The following is a 16,738-nucleotide window of genomic DNA, read 5'->3' on the forward strand; positions in this document are numbered from 1 at the left end:
ACTTCTGTGAAAGTAGAACATCTAATTTGAAATCAAAGCTTATTTAGGTTATTTTGCTGGTTTTATAGACCCAAGAGTGAAAATAGTTCAGATAGAAAAAGGTTTTTCTGGTCAGACTGCTCACTTTGAGATAACAGGTAATTGATGATGGAAATATGTTCAAATGAGTTCACTTATCTCCACTAATGAGGCTTGGACACTATCTGCCTGATGTTATAGTGCTTGATTTTGTGTCTTTAGGGCAGCAATTGAAATGAATCTCTGGGGGCTGGCCCAGTGATGTAGTGGTTAAGTTTGCACACTCCGCTTTGGCAGCCCAGGGTTGACTGGTTTAGATCCCGGATGCAGGCCTACGCACCACTTACCGAGCCACACTGTGGCAGGCATCCCACATATAAAATAGAGGAAGATGGGCACAGACATTAGCTCGGGGCTAATCTTCCTCAACAACAACAAAAAGAAAAAAGAAAGAAAAAGAAATGCATCTCTGGTTCCTCAAACATTATGTTTTTGGCTAAGTAGCCAAATTACAGAGATCATTTATCATCCTGAAATGACCAGCTAGGTTCTCACACTGTATTACTGATTTAATGGGGTTTTTTCCTCAGAAGTATCATACTGATTTGTGGTTTATGATTGTCTTATATCTATAACTGCTACTAATATCTGACATTTGAGTAACACTCATTTAGAAAGTGACTTTAATTTCGTGCTTTCGTTTCATCCCCACTGCCCTGTCATTTAACATGTTAAAGCAGTGTTTAGATTAATAAAAGGATATTATGCTGACTTAACTGCAAAATGACCTCTCTTGGGTGGCGTTTACTCTAGTAAACTCACCATTGTTAAAGGTCTTTTCCTTTGACTTTATAAGCTTAGAGACCTGAATTTTGTGGGTGCCTTCAGTAGATTCTTTCCTCAGGAACAGAATCACCCTAACCAAGGTCACATAAAACAGATTATCAGTTTTAGTAATTTGTAATGAGAAGTACAACTCTTAAATGACATGAATTCTCATGTTGTAGATACTTTCGTGTAAAAGAGTATCCAGGGGCTGACCCTGCAGTGTAGTGGTTAAGTTTAGTGCTCTCCACTTCGGCAGCCCGGGTTTGTGTGTTCAGATCCTGGGCACAGATCTGTGCCATTTGTCAGCCATGCTGTGGCCGCAACACACATAAAAGTGGAGGAAGATTGGCACAGATGTTAGCTCAGGGCTAATCTTCCTCGACAACAACAACAAAAGTATCAAACTTTTGCTTGCTTAGCATGGAATCAGACAAAGGAGAGTTAATAATGTTTAATGAAGTGGTTCTCGATTAAAGGTACACATTAGAATCACCTATGGAGTTTTTAAAAGTATACATTCCTTCATCCCATCTCCAGTTAGTCTGATTTGGTGTATCTGATGTGGAACTTGAGCATTCGTGTTGTTATTGTGTTGTTAATGTACAGTCAAGTCAGTTCTGACTTGGAACTGAATGAGTGAGTGATGTCCACAATGTCCTATCCTCGCCAGTCCTACTCATCTCCTGTAGACTCATGCCTATAGCTTCCTTTTTGGAATCAATCCATCTCATATTTGCTCTTCCTCTTTTCCTGCTGCCTTCTACTTTTCCCAGCATTATTGTCTTTTCCAAATAATCCTGCCTTCTCATGATGTGCCCAAAGTAAGACAGCCTCAGTTTTACCATTTTTGCCTCCAGCAATAGTTCAGGCTTAATTTGCTCTAGGACCTAATCATTCATCTTTCTGGCAGTCCAGGGTATCCATAGAGCTCTCCTCCAATACCGTATTTCAAATGAATAAATGTTTTTCCTGTCAGCCTTCTTCACTGTTCAGCTTTCATACCTGTACACAGTAATTGGGGAATCCAAGGGCGTGGTTAATCTAGGCCTTTAGTCTCTAATGACTCTTCCTTACACTTAATGATCTTTCCTAATTCTTTTGTTGCTGCCTTTCCAAGTTTCAGTCTTCTCTTGATTTCATGGCTGCAGTCTCAATTTAAATAGATCACTGAACCAAGGTAAACAAAATCTTTAACAATTTCAGTGTCTTCATTGTCTTTATTAAAGTTGTGTAGTTCTTCTATAGTCATGATTTTTGTCCTCTTGATGTTCAGATGCATGCCTGCTTTGCCACTTTCTTTTTTTAAAGATTTTATTTTTTCCTTTTTCTCCCCAAAGCCCCTCTGGTACATAGTTGTACATTCTTCATTGTGGGTCCTTCTAGTTGTGGTATGTGGGACACTGCCTCAGCGTGGTCTGATGAGCAGTGCCATGTCTGCGCCCAGGATTCAAACGAATGAAACACTGGGCCGCCTGCAGCGGAGCGCGCAAACTTAACCACTCGGCCACGGGGCCAGCCCCTGCCACTTTCTTTTTTCGCGTTTGTCAGAAGTCGTTTCTAGTCATTGCTGCTTTCTGCCAGTAAGATAGTGTCATCTGCATATCTTAGACTGGTAATATTTCTTCCACCAATTTTCACTCCTCCGTCTGTCTAGCTCCAGCTTTTTATATGATATGTTTTGTGTACAGATTAAACAGATAGAAAGGTAAAATGTACCCTTGTCTGACACCTTTGCCTATAGGCAACCATTCTGTCTCTCCATGTTCTCTCCTGACAGTGGTTTCTTGTCGCCAAAGTAGGTTACGCATCAGGATAATCAAACGGGCTGAGGCATGCCCGTTTCTATCAGAGCAGCCCATAGTCTTTCATGATCCATGCAGTCAAATGCTTTACTGTAGTCTAAAACAGAAACTAACCTTCTGAAATTCTTTGAAGCACTACAGTAGCCAACGAATAATCGCAGTTAGATCTTTTGTGCCTCTCCCTTTTTGAAATACAGCTTGGATGTCAGGTGTTTCTTGCTCCATATAAGGTAACATGCCTTCATTGTGGCACCTTGAACATCACTCTACTTGATGGGAAGTTAGAGCAATGGTCCTATAGTTACTGCAGTTCTTGGCCTTTCCCTTTTTTGGGGATTGGGATCTATATTCAGTATTTCTAGTCTGTAGGCCATTCCTTTGTTTTGCATATTTGTTGACATATTCTTGTTAGAATTTTGACAGATTTAGTCTGTGACTTGAAATAATTCTGTTGATATCTCATCTACCCCTGGTGATTTGTATCTTCCCAGTACTTTGAGGGCAGCTTTCACTTCACTTTCTAAAATTACAGGTTCTTCGTAGGAATCTTCAAAGAACGTGTCATCCTTTTGTCTCTTCTGTATAGATCTTCAGTATTCTGTTTCTGCTTTCCCTTTATTTTCTCCTGATCAGATAGTGTGCTTCCCTGTTGGTCATTCAGCATTTCTAATCCAGGTTTAAATTTCTTGTTGATTTCTTGAATCTTCTGGAAGAGACCTCTTGTTCTTCCTCTTTTGTTTTCTTCTGTCTCTGTGTTGGCCATTAAAGGAGTTCTCTTTATCTCTATATAATAGTTGCTGGAAAGCTGCGTTCAGGATTCTAATCCTGCTGTTGTCACCTTTTACTTTTGCTTCTCACTTGTCCTTAACAATTTTTAGCCTTTCTTCTGTTATCCATCTCGATTTTTCTTTTCTTTTTATTTCAGACATTGTCTTTTTGCATTCTTCCTTAAAAATAATTCTGGTTTCGGTCCCTAGTTCTTCTGGTTCTTGGTCAATTAAACTTAACAGTGCAAATCTGTTTTTTATGTGGACTTTAAATTCATCAGGAATGTTATTTACATTATATTTTGGCACTACAATTCCTTCAGTGCTCTTCTTCAGCTTTACTCTGATATTTGATATTAACAGTGCATGATCAGTACTGTAGTCTGCTAGTCTTGTTTTGGCAGAGAATACAGCTTCTCTGTCTCCTGCTTCCAGTTACATAGTCTGTTTGATTTCTATATTGGCCATCTGGTGATGTCCGTGTGTACAGTTGTCTGTTCAGCTGCTTAAAGCATCTGTTTGGGTTGGACAGATTGATGGATGGGTTGTTGAGCATTCATATATACCTTTTAATTATGTGCTTCTCAAAGCCAGATTTTGATTACCTAAAATTATCGCTTTTAAAGCTTCTGATGCACAGGAGATTTGATGCACATTAAAAGAATTTTAGGGGGCGGGCTCCGTGGCCGAGTGGTTAAAGTTCACGTGCTCCGCTGCGGCAGCCCAAGGTTCGGATCCTGGGTGCGGACATGGCACCGCTCGTCAGGCCACGTTGAGGTGGCGTCCTGTATCCCACAACTAGAGGGACCTGCAACTAAGATATACAACTATGTACAGGGGGGGTTTGGGAAAAGATTGGCAACAGTTGTTAGGCCAGGTGCCAATCTTAAAAAAAAAAAAAAAAAGAATTTTAATAGGACCAGGCTCTGTTAGCCACCTCTGTCATCTTTACTGCTCAGATGGGTAGATGCTTATGCTGCTCAAGAGGCACCCTGTAGCCTACATAGTGGTTGGATGAGTACTACCATCCTCTGGTTCTTTGGGTTTCTTTTTTTTTTTTTTTTTTTTTTTTGAGGAAGATGGCCCTGAGCTAACTGCTGCCAATCCTTCTCTTTTTGCTGAGGAAGACTGACCCTAAGCTAACATCTGTGCCCACCTTCCTCTACTTTATATGTGGGATGCCTACCACAGCATGGCGTGCCAAGTGGTGCCATGTCCGCACCTGGGATCCGAACTGGCGAACCCCGGGCCGCTGAAGCGAAACATGCGCTTTTAACTGCTGTGCCACCAGGCCAGCCCCTGGGTTTCTTGTTTCTGTTTTTTAGGTCAATAATTCCTCCTTTTGTTTCCTTGGAGTTTCTTTAAATAGGTTATGGTAGAATATAGATTTTTGTGACTTCTAAGTTATACTCTACTTTTTCTTAAATTATACTTAAGATCATGTTTATTAGAATTTTGGGTGTCCCATACTTTTCTCTAATGTATTTATATATTCCCAAAGAGAATTGTGAACCGATACTATTAAGTTAACTCTCGGATGGTAACTCCGTTTCCCCATCTTCTTGTTCTTGGGGCCATAATACTGTTGTCTCATGTGCCAACAACAGCAATAGAAACAAGCAGTGGAGGTGGTCTGGGGATATTTTCATTTTACTGATGAGAAAATCATCATTTTGAATAGTTTGAATGGTTTGTTCAGTCTAAGTTTCAGAACCTAGACTGGTCCTGGGTATTTCACTGTGGCCATTAGCATGTTTTAGTGGTTTAGGAATAAGTTTGTCTCATTTATTGTGGAAGTTGTCTAGCCATATACCTGCATGTTTAGACATGCAGGATGATAATTAGACAATTTCACTAGGACATGTGAAACTCTGTAACTTGAATTTTTTTTTTATCACTTAAGTATAAATTAAAGCTGTATAAATACCCTAATGATTATTTTTGTGGTGGCAGAAAACTTCTTAATCATCATTTGATAGTACTAATATATATGCCTAACCATTGGCTGGACTGATCATGTCACTCCTCTGCTTAAAAGTCCTTAGTGGCTTCCCATTCCCTTCAGGATAATATCCAAATTTCTCACCATAATATACAAGGCCCTCTGTGATTCTTCTCTGGCCTACATCTTAGCCTTTAATTCTGTGTGCTCCGCTCTTTCCGTCTCTCTTTCACCACTTGACACTCTTTAGAATTCTATTCCTCACCCTTCTTTGCCTTCAAGACTCAGTTCATGTAGCCTTCAGCTGGGAAAAGCCTCCTCTGATACCCCTTCCCTCCTCCACCAGTCAAATTTAATTACCTTTCCTTTATGTTGCCATAGAGCCTTATAATAGCACTTATACTATAATTTTCTGTTTACAAATCTCTTCCCTACCAACTGCTGAACTCATAGAGGGAAGGCAGGACTATATATTGGGTTATGTAAGTTCTGCTTTGTTCCAAAAAGAATTTGTGGTAAGGACGTTATCTTCTTTGCACCTTCTTTGTGTGGTATCTGATATGTAATAGGTGCCTCACCCCCCAAAAAGAATTGCTTAGGGGAGGGGGAGAAAGCATACTAATTCTAGTGTGGTTTTTTCCCTGCTTTCTCTTTTAGGTTACTAAAAGGGATGAAGACTCTTCCCTGATGCAGCTAAAGGAGGAATTTCGGAGTTATGAGGCATTACGCAGAGAACATGATGCCCAAATTGTTCATATTGCTATGGAGGCAGGACTCCGTATTTCACCTGAGCAGTGGTCCTCTCTTCTATATGGTGATTTGGCACATAAATCACACATGCAGTCTATCATTGATAAGGTTTGTGAAATTAGAAATGCTGATTTTATATCATTGCTGTTAAGATTGAAGAGTATTGAAATCTTCTGATACAACAAAGAGACAACCAGTTGGAGATTCCTACATTTTAAAATATCAGACTCTTTATAAACTATCTTTTTTTTTTTTTTAATTTAATTCTCAAAATAAACTAAGGGACGCAAATGCAGGATATTAGCATAAAAGCAGCCTTGCTTACGAAATCTGTTGTTTGTCTACATTCAGACCCAGAGAGCTAATACAGTTTATAAATAAGTTTTCTAAGTGTCTGATGATGAATTTCATAGGGCAGATTCTGAGGTGAAAATTTAATTCATCACTGATACTCCTACTATGGAATCTGAAGACGCTTGAAAATCTGTTTAGTATGTTGACTTAATGAAAGTATTTGAATATAGCCATGTCATAAGAACCAGAGTAAAAACCATTCTGTTTTCTGTTTGTTAGCTGCAGTCTCCAGAATCATTTGCAAAGAGTGTCCAGGAATTGACAATTGTTTTGCAGCGAACAGGTGACCCAGCTAACTTAAATAGACTGAGACCTCATTTAGAGCTTCTTGCAAACATAGACCCTAATCCAGGTATATGGGAAAATATTCAATTGCTTATGCTTTTTCTACCTTTAAGGTAAATAACACAAGAGAATTACTGCTAAGAAATTCTTCCCCACCCCCCATCCCATCCCCTTGGCCTCTTATTATAGATGCTGTTTCACCAACTTGGGAGCAGCTAGAAAATGCAATGGTAGCCGTTAAAACAGTGGTTCATGGCCTTGTGGACTTCATACAGAATTATAGCAGAAAAGGCCATGAGACACCTCAGGTAAGCACATTTATTGCACTTTCGACTGCTGTTACCTCTAACACAGGTTCATACTGAACATCTTCACAAGCTGTTGGTTAATGGACTGCTTATGTGACTCTTAATCTCTCATACGTTTTTATTGTCTCTGTTTTTTTGGGAGAAGCTCATGTTTTAGTGTACCTGATCAATAATTCACAGCACAGCAATAGTTGGGAGAATGTGTTGAATATGAGTCCACTGCAGATGTTTTTGATCAAGTATAGATCATTGATTCCTTCCAAACATTTTGTCTAATTCTTTTCTAATGTAGGGAAATTGTCACTTTTTCTCCATTGCTGTCACACAAATGTGAATTTCTATTTGTAAATGTGTGGGATTTGGATTTTTAAAATATTTTTCATCTACTTTAGAAGGAATTATTTAAGGTATAATCCTTTATTCTAATAATAACATCCATTTATTAAGTTACTATGAGCCAGTCCCTACGTTCAGTATTTTATGTGTATTATTTCTAATCCTTACAGCCATCTGCAAAATAATTGTTGTTCCCAAGCTGAAGTTTAAAGAGGTTAAATAACATATCTAAGGTCATGGTGGCAGTAAGTGACAGAGTTGGGATCAAATCTACTCCAAAGTGATCTTTCCACTCTTCTCTCCTTATTCTATTAGAAGGCAGTATAATATTCAAATATTAACTGAAAGATAAATGTTTAATCTTTATTAAATTCACAAAAATGACGTCTTAGATTTTGATGCAAATTATGGTGGTTATGATGAGGTTTTTTATTTTGCTGCATTGTTTGTGTGAACTTAATCAGAGCTCCAAGCCTAAGAAGAGAGTTGTACTCTCAAGTTGACAAGTAAATTCATATTTCTTAATTTTTCACTTTCAGGGGAAATTGTATTCTACCTTCCTTGGGAAAGTTTGAGTAGACAAAGCTTATGGCTTTTTTAATGCTTTTTAAAATTGTTTATTGGTATTGTTGTTTTAAGACAGCAATGACTTGATGAGAAATCTTTTATTTTCGTGGGCGTTATGTTGCCTGACAAATGAATGGACATAACATTTGAACTAGTTTCAGATAATCCTCAGAAGGAATGTTTACAATACGAACTCAGGGTTAAGCATAACTCATAACTAGAAATAATAGAATGGTAGTAGTTTCAGCACAAGAATTACTTGTGTAATGTGAAAAAGAGTTAAAGGTGTAATGATAAAATTCTGAAGTCCCAAGAGTGAATAAAAACTGAATCTTCACTTTTCCACGCATTGATTTTCTTTTTGTAGCCTCAGCCAAACAGCAAATATAAGACTAGCATGTGCCGAGATCTGCGACAACAAGGGGGGTGTCCACGAGGAACAAATTGTACTTTTGCTCATTCTCAGGAAGAGCTTGAAAAGTAAGTTATGAGAATTCACTTACATATGGGTTTACTTTTGGTCATTAAGAAAGTGTTAGATACAAAGGCACAATTAAGTTCACATTGTAGAGTTCTTTAGATTGCAAAATAACGTTTTCTTTTGCAACTATACCTTATTGCTTCTGGGAGCAAGATTAACATAAGTGAAGGGCCGGCCTGTAGCCCAGTGATTTTGTTAGCAAGCTCTGCTTCCATGGCCCAGGGGTTTCGCTGGTTTGGATCCTGGGCGCAGACCTAGCACTGCTTATCAGGCCATGCTGAGGCAGATCCCACATAGCAGAACTAGAGAGACCTGCAACCAGAGTATACAACTATGTACTGGGGGACTTTGGGGAGAAGAAGAAAAAAAAGGAAGATTGGCAACAGATGTTAGCACAGGGCCAATCCTTAAAAAGCAGACATAATAAGTAATTTATAACCTTATTCAAAGGTCATATCTTAGACCATTGAGTAGCTGGAATCCATGTTTCTGCTGAGCACCTGTGCAGAGTGAAAATATCCCTATGTGCTATCTTATTTGCTCAGGTTCCATTGAAGATAAAGTCCCAGGTAGAATGGTAAAGCAGATAGATTTTCTTTTTAAGGCTTTTGATCTTTTTAACATTCATTTTTCTGTGTCTTCTTTTGTCTTTCTCCTCTCCTGTAAGTCATCCCTTTCTCTATATTCATTTGCCCGAGACATAAAAGTAAATGGGTATAAGCTATATTATGTATTCTCTAAATTTTTGTTGTGTTTTTTAACCAAATTATTCATCATTGAAATCTCACCAAAAAATCTATCCCAGCCTTTCTACTAGAACAACTAGCCTGTATATCAACTCTTAATGGACATCTCCCTTTTGTTTTTAGACATTTTAAACTCATCTTGGGCTAATTTTCTCCTCCCCTGCATCCTCCTCTTCTACCTTCCATTCTGCTCTCCTCCAGTGTACCCTGTTGAGCCAGTTATACATGCCATATTATAGGAATCATCTTTGTCAGCTTTCTTTCACCTGCTTGTCTTAGTCACCAGGTTCTGTCAGTTAAGTTTCCTATATGTTTCTCAACTCTTTCTCCTTCTTTCCATCCTTAGAGTCCAAGCTATCACCCCTTTTCTTGATCCACAGTTGCCTCCTAACTAGTCTTCTAATAGCTGCTGTTGCCCACTCCCAATCCCATTATTTCTCATTAAAACAGGGAGAACGTTGCACAAAAGGCTTATTGCAGATAATGAGAAGCTTAGTTATTAGTTTCACATTACCCTGTAGATAAAGATATAGCATCTAGATTTGTGGTCTATAAGACCCTGCATTATCTAGTCTGTGCCTGTCTTTCTGATCTCATGTCACAGCACTCCCTAATTGTGTTCTACGCTCAAGCCACACTGACCTTCTGTCAGTGCCCAGAATGCACCAAGCATCTTCCCACTTCAGGTCTTTTATGTAATCCTCTTCCTTTTAGCCTTGCCTGTGGAGCTTTTCTTTTGTCTAGCTCATTCTTCACTTTTTCAGGGGGATCCTCCCAATATTTCATATTAAACCAGGTTCTTCTTTATCATGCTTATCAAAGTTATAATTAATTTATGGTCTGTTTTAAGGGTTGACAGACTTTTCTGTAAAGGTCCAGATATTTTTTAAGCTTGGTAGACCATACAGTGATCTCTGTTGCAACTACTCAATTCTGCCATTGTAGCAAAAAAGCTACCATAGACAATGCATAAAATAGGCATGGCTGTAAACTTTATTTACAAAAGAAGGCAACTTTTGCCCAAGGGCAGTAGTTTCCTGACCCAATCTATTGAATGTTTGTCCACCTTAATGAAGTGTAAGCTCCATGGACTCTATCTGTCTTGTCTATTGTTGTCTCCTGTTTTCAGTGGCTAGCAGTGGGGCATGCACATGATCAGCTCTACAGCAGCACCAGTGTGATGGAGTGAAGATACATTTGTGTGCATTAAAAAGAAGAGCAGAAACATGCTTCTCTTCTCAGTTTTTCCACCTGCTGGAAGCCTAGAGAGGCTGCAGGAGTCCTAAGAAAAAATTATATTGTTTGTACCCAGTCAAGGCAGCTCTGTCTACAGAGTTTTACATCAAGATGATTTCTGAGACTCTAGGAGATGTATTGAGCTTGTCTATACCTGAAATAGAGCTTTTTAGCTAAAATAAAGCTTTTTTGGGGACCTTGCTTGGGAGCACTTAGACTTTAAAAAGTCAGGGAAGAAACTGTGTGATTTCATTACTATTCCACCCACAACTAGTGCCCCAAATTAAAATCCATTTATCTTCTTATATCTTCAAGTTACCTTCCTGTTCTCCATTCCCCAGTACCTACTTCAGAACTTCATTATCTCTTGCCTGAACTTTTAAGAGAAAGAAGGGGAGGAGGAGGAAGAGGAATAATAAAAATAGACAAATTAATTGGTCACATTTTGTGCAGGTACCATTTTTAGTGTTTCACATTTGTTTACCCAATTTATCCATTTTGATGCTACAGTGGCTGTTAACCTTGCATCTCCCTGTGTCTCAAGCTATGCTACCAAGATTTTCTTTTGCAAATAAGTGTCTAATCACGTCCATTTTCTGCTTTAAATTCTTAATTCCTCAGTACATCAAAGGATCTGGTCCCAATCTAGCTTTCCAGCCTTACTCCACCTTTTGCATTCTTTATATATATATTTTTTAAGGTACATTCAGTTAATCACTGGTTACTACTATACGAATTCTTTCATTCTTATTTCCCTCGCACATGTTGTTCACTCTGTGTCATATATATTTCTCTGTCTTCTCTGTTTGGAGAGCTCTTGTTCCTAATCATACTCAGATATTATCTTCCTTCTAAGGACTTCCCCAGGTAGTGTTAGTTGCTTCCTTCACTATACTGCCATTGTACTCTTCACAGGGCAAATTTATAACTACCACTTCTCTTACTGTATTGCCATTATTTATTTATTATGAGTGTATTTTCACTGGACTTATTTATTCTATAGGTTATTCGTATTTATATTTCCTGCACCTAGCAAGTATGTGATATATAAACTCAGTATATTTTTGTTGAAAGAGTAAATAATCTACAGTTCATATTTCTTATTTCCAACCAGCTTCACACACTCTATTGCTGTTAAAAAAAAGAAGAAGAAGAAGAAAAAACAGGGTAATACAAAAGATTAGGGACCTGAGAGATGTCATTATCCTATTGGTTAAAAAAATACGTGTTGCTACCCAACTCTGAGCTTTTGAGGGTAGAGCCATTGTCTTAGTTCACATAATACACCAGGACCTCAGCAAACGTTTAACTTAAGCAACTTAATTTTACCCCTGTCTGCTTTCTCTGCTCTATGTCTCCCTAACTAAACAAAATGTAAATGCCCAGAAAGCATCCCTAAGAAATAAATATTTATGTGAATATATTTTAGGATGTAGGATATTGGAATATTGTTCCCAGGAGTTGTTAGGTTCTAGAGAGTGCCAAAAGCCTGGGATCAACCAATTCAACAAATATTTATAAGAATGATTGTTAAGTGCTTGGTACTATTTGAGGTGTTTCTAGTGGGGAAAGAGGAACAGTAAACATGTAAACAGACAATTTCAGTTACTGATAAAATGCTATAAAGAAACCTTGCCATGTTCAGGAATTAGGAAGAAGACCAGTATGTCTGGAAGATGGAGAATGAGAAGAATGACAAAAGACAAGGTTGGATAGGTAGATAAGGGCTAGGTCATACTGGGTTGGTGGACCATGGCAAGGAATTTGAATTTTACTCTGGAAGACTTTGTAGGGTTTTATTCAAATGGAATGATGAGATTTTAATTTTGTCTTAGAAATGTCACTCTAGTGTTTGCATGAATCGAGACCAGTTAAACTGCTGCAGTGGTCTAGGCATGAGATTGGTAGCTTGGTCCCAGGATTATAGTAATGGAAATGATGAAAAGCAGTCAGATTTAGGATATATTTGGAAGTAGAGCTGATGGGACTAATAGATTGAATGTGGGGTGTAAAGAAAAGAGAAAGAATCAAAGGATGACTCTGAAGTGTGGGGCCTGCCTAACTGAGGTATTATCTTTTACTGAGATGAGAAATGCTTTGGGGTGGAAAATCAGTAGTTCTCTTGGCCGTATGAAGTTTGGGGCTTACTCCATATTCATGCGACAGATATTTTGGGGACACCAGTATGCACCAAGCACTATATTATGTGTTAAAAATAGACAGGTGAGTAAGAAAGGCAAAATCCCTGGTCTTGTGGGGCTTACAGTGAAGTAGAGAAGATCAACATAAAGCAGGTAAATAGAAAACATAGTATCTGGTACTGATTGATGCTATGAAGAAAAATAACACAAGGTAAGGATAAAGAATGATTGAGAAACGGGAGATATTTTAGGATAAGATTGCCTGGGAAGCAATCTCAGAGGATATGACATTTAAGCAGACACCCGAATGAAGTGATGTTGCACTAGAGAAAAAAAGGTAATTATGGGAGTGAAGTCTTTGAGAACGCAAATAGACTTGGGACCTACGGCACAAGTGGAGAGATTGTCTTTCGTTGGAACCCAAGTGGAAAGATTGGCCTGAGTTAGGAATAGAAACTTTTCATCCCTTATTTTAGGAGGAGTGTTTTGTTACACATGCAGAAAGGTTAGTGGAATTGGTGGTGGAAAGATAAGTAATTCTCCTCTAGTTTCATCTGTTTTCTCTGTTAAGTGGGAGGCAACATGATCAGCTGTGATGGGGCTGTGGAGTGGAGGGGCAAAGGATGTTAGAGATGGGAAAGTGAGTTTAGTAGAGAAGTGTATTAATGTATTGTTTGACCATTTTAAATAATTGATTTTAATTTTGAAGGAAGTCTAGACAGCATGATTGTATGATTTTTCTCCAGCAACATTTAGCTACTTGGGAGCAGGCACAGAATAAGAGAATAAGCGAAGAATTGGATTGGAGTTTTACCAGATGACTTCAACGGGGGGAGTGGGCCAAAGGAGTTAAAGGTATTTACAAGGGAGGAATTAATGGTAGAGGGTGGATTCTAAGCTGGGTAAGGCAGAGAGTGAATACTTGAGGGAGCTCGTGGACGATTTTAAAAGAATAGGAAGTAATTGGCTTTTTCAAGTGTGAGGTCCAGGTTCTAAGTCCAGTTCTTTAGCTGCCTAGATGCTGGCAGTCCAATATGTATCCTTACTTTTCACTTACTTTACCTCCCTTGGTTAAGGTTTTACTTCTCATAACTCCTCCCTTTTAAGAAACTCAGAATTAAAACTTTATTTTTTGCCTGCCAGAGCAGTCTTAAGGATATCTGAGATTTGTCCTTTGAGGATGAAAGCAAGGAGCATGCCACAAAATTGCCTTTCTGAAATATAGGTCTGTTCATGTCCCTCCTTCTTAAAGATGTAATCGTTGGTTCCCCAGAATCTGTAGGATGACATATCTAAATTGGCCATAAGCTGTGTTTTGCTTTTTTTTTTTAAACTTGGTGTTCTATCACTCCACCTTCAGTCAGACCGATCTGGGAACACTTGTCTTTTATTGAACTTCACTTGCCTCTGTCACTGTGTGTATACATGAGTGTATGAGAGAGAGAGGGAGAAGAGAAAGATTGAATCATGAAGCTGTTTATAGATACTGAAGGGCTAAAAGGAAAACTGTTGTGAAGGCATTGCTCATCCCTACACTATTTATGTTTAATTACCATATGTTTGATTATGTATAACATTAATATCAGATTGATTTAGGCAAATGTAATTATGACTCCAAATGTCTGTAGTCGTCTTTCTATTCATGTTACATAATTGTTCACCACTTTAAAATAATGGCGGGAACATTGACTAGGACTACATTATAATAAATTTTTGTTGTACACGTGGAAACTAATTTTCTTAAATGGAGTCCAAGATCAAATTGCCTCACATATTAGAGTATTTTCTCTGACCATAAATAAAACCCAGAATTTAATATCGGAAAAGTCTTTAATCCAAATACTTTTTACTTTAGGCATAAACTAATCTGAAAGATAGAATACTAAATTCTGTATTTTGGTGTAATATTTTTTTAAGAATTAGGATTGGTTTCTTTTTTATTTCTTTAAAATTATATACTGCCTTAGCAATTTGGTAACCACAGAGAGTTCTTCCAACTCTTGCGTATCTTTTCTCTTCATCCTACATTCTCAACTACATTTGGTATGGTTCCTTTCATTTTTACACAGTGTCCTTTATATTTTAATTATGCAAATTTTTAATGGGTCTCTTCCTACTCCCTCAAAAGGCTTCTTTGAATACATGTGTACCTCGCTTGCTGTATTAATTATGTACCTACATACACAGGTGTGTGTGTGTGTGTATGGGATATATGATCTTTTCCCATTGCATTTTTTTTCCTTCAGAGTAAGATTTTGTGAAATATTCACCAATATGTTGATTGTTTTTGAAACAGGTATCGATTAAGGAACAAAAAGATCAATGCAACTGTAAGAACATTTCCTCTTCTAAATAAAGTTGGTGTAAACAACACTGTCACAACCACAGCCGGAAATGTCATTTCTGTCATAGGAAGTACTGAAACAACGGGGAAAATTGTTCCAAGTACAAACGGAATTTCAAATGCAGAAAACAGTGTTTCCCAGCTAATCCCACGTAGTACTGACAGTACATTAAGAGCTCTGGAGACTGTGAAGAAAGTGGGGAAGGTTGGCACTAATGGTCAGAATGCTGCTGGGCCTTCTGCAGAGTCTGTAACTGAAAGGTAAGTATTAGGTAAAAATGGTTAATACAGGTTATATTTAGCCTTTTTAGAAACACCTGAGTATTTTTATTTATCCTGAGGAAAAGCAGTTAATCAGAATTTTTATGCAGAACATTTCATGTAGTAGAAAAAGCACTCAATACCCAAAAATTTGAGTCCTAGTCCTGGCTCTGTAATTGAATAGCTCTGTGACCTTGGAAAGTCACTTTAACTCTGGGTTTTGTTTTCCTCAACTGTAAACTGAAGAGGTTGGACCAGAATTGGGTTTTTTCACACCTTATTTCCTTGAACTTTAGGATTGAGTTCATAGAGGTGCCGGAAAAGAACTAAGTAGAAACCTAAGCAGGTGAGATGCTTGAGCCTCCAGCTCCTGTTTCATTCAGAGCAGTTCCACATCTATTCTGTAACTATGTGTAGTAGTTAAGGGGGAATCTTTGGAGCCAGACTCTTCAGGGTTCAAATTCTGGCTGTTTCCTAGCTGTTTGATCTTAGGCCAGTTACTTAATCTGTCTAGCTCAGTTTACTTATCCATAAAATTAGTATAGTAATAGCATCGACTTCATATGTTGGTCGTAAAGATTAAAAGATTTAATACTGCAATGTGTTTTGGACGATGCCTGTCACATAGTGCGCAGTAAATATCTACTGTTGTTGTTATTACTATTATTATTACCATTGTTGTTGGGTTTTAGCGTAAGATTTAATTTGGCAAAAGGGTTTTGGTGCTTTAAGAAAAAAGTTTTAAAACTTTCAGATGATCTGAAAAGTTACTTCCACCTCAGAAATCTCATTCTTTGGTATTCTTTTAAGGTCTTAAAATCTGAGTTAAAGCATGTTCAGATTTTGTCACCCATAGTCTGTCAGTATCCTGTGCCTTCTAGAAAAAAAGCCTTATGCTAGGCACACAGTAAACTAGTGATTTCATATAATAAATATTGGATAGATAAGCATTTATATTCTTTATTTCTGCAGTTAGCACGTGATAGGGGAATTTGTTTACTAACAAATCCCTACCATCTTCCCTGGGAAAGATTTTAGAAATGATATAACAGAGAACAATGTCTAGTTAGCAAATGTTATTTGAGCACTCATTCTAAGTTCTGTTCTTGGCACTCTTGGAAATAATTTGAGATGTGTAAGATATCTCTACCTTTAAGAAACTTATGATAATATGGTTGTGTAGACAGCATTTACATAATTGAAGCAATATTGGAGTTGTATTAAAGAACAGGAAAATTTTATATTGCTGGGAGAAATATGGGAAGAAATTTCAGAAAAAGAAAGTGTAACATGGATCAAGTTTGTTGATAACTGTATGGAACATTGAGGAGATCAGCCTTTTAGAACTGAAGGTTTATGTTAGGAACTGGTTTAAATGAGATTAGATAGATAGGTTGGCACCAGATTGTGGAGAGCTTGTGCTATGTGTGTTTAAGAAATGAGCTTTTGAAGGGTTTTGGAAAAGTGATGTTGTAAAACTGTATTATATCCAGAGAATGGAATATTTTTCAGCCATAAAAAAGGAGTGGAGTACTCTTACATATAACGTATGGATGAATCTTGAAAACATGC

At 37.8% G+C, this 16,738-nt stretch overlaps 1 protein-coding gene and 1 non-coding gene across 8 annotated transcripts in view; both read left to right on the top strand.

Moving 5' to 3' along the window:
* RC3H2 (ring finger and CCCH-type domains 2) overlaps positions 1–16,738 on the top strand; it is a 53,979-nt gene that overhangs the window by 19,325 nt on the left and 17,916 nt on the right. For all 7 annotated transcript variants that reach the window (XM_070518804.1, XM_070518802.1, XM_014840605.3 and 4 more), the window contains exons 6-10: positions 6,015–6,215; positions 6,681–6,813; positions 6,936–7,054; positions 8,325–8,437; positions 14,858–15,166. In XM_070518804.1, the coding sequence (XP_070374905.1) occupies positions 6,015–6,215; positions 6,681–6,813; positions 6,936–7,054; positions 8,325–8,437; positions 14,858–15,166 (875 nt within the window). The remainder of the gene's footprint in view (positions 1–6,014; positions 6,216–6,680; positions 6,814–6,935; positions 7,055–8,324; positions 8,438–14,857; positions 15,167–16,738) is intronic.
* On the top strand, positions 6,483–6,593 carry LOC123289653 (small nucleolar RNA SNORD90). The gene has a single exon (XR_006533717.1). It is a non-coding gene; the product is annotated as a small nucleolar RNA SNORD90 (small nucleolar RNA).

Source organism: Equus asinus, chromosome 10, assembly GCF_041296235.1.
Source record: "Equus asinus isolate D_3611 breed Donkey chromosome 10, EquAss-T2T_v2, whole genome shotgun sequence".
Lineage (NCBI taxonomy): Eukaryota > Metazoa > Chordata > Mammalia > Perissodactyla > Equidae > Equus > Equus asinus.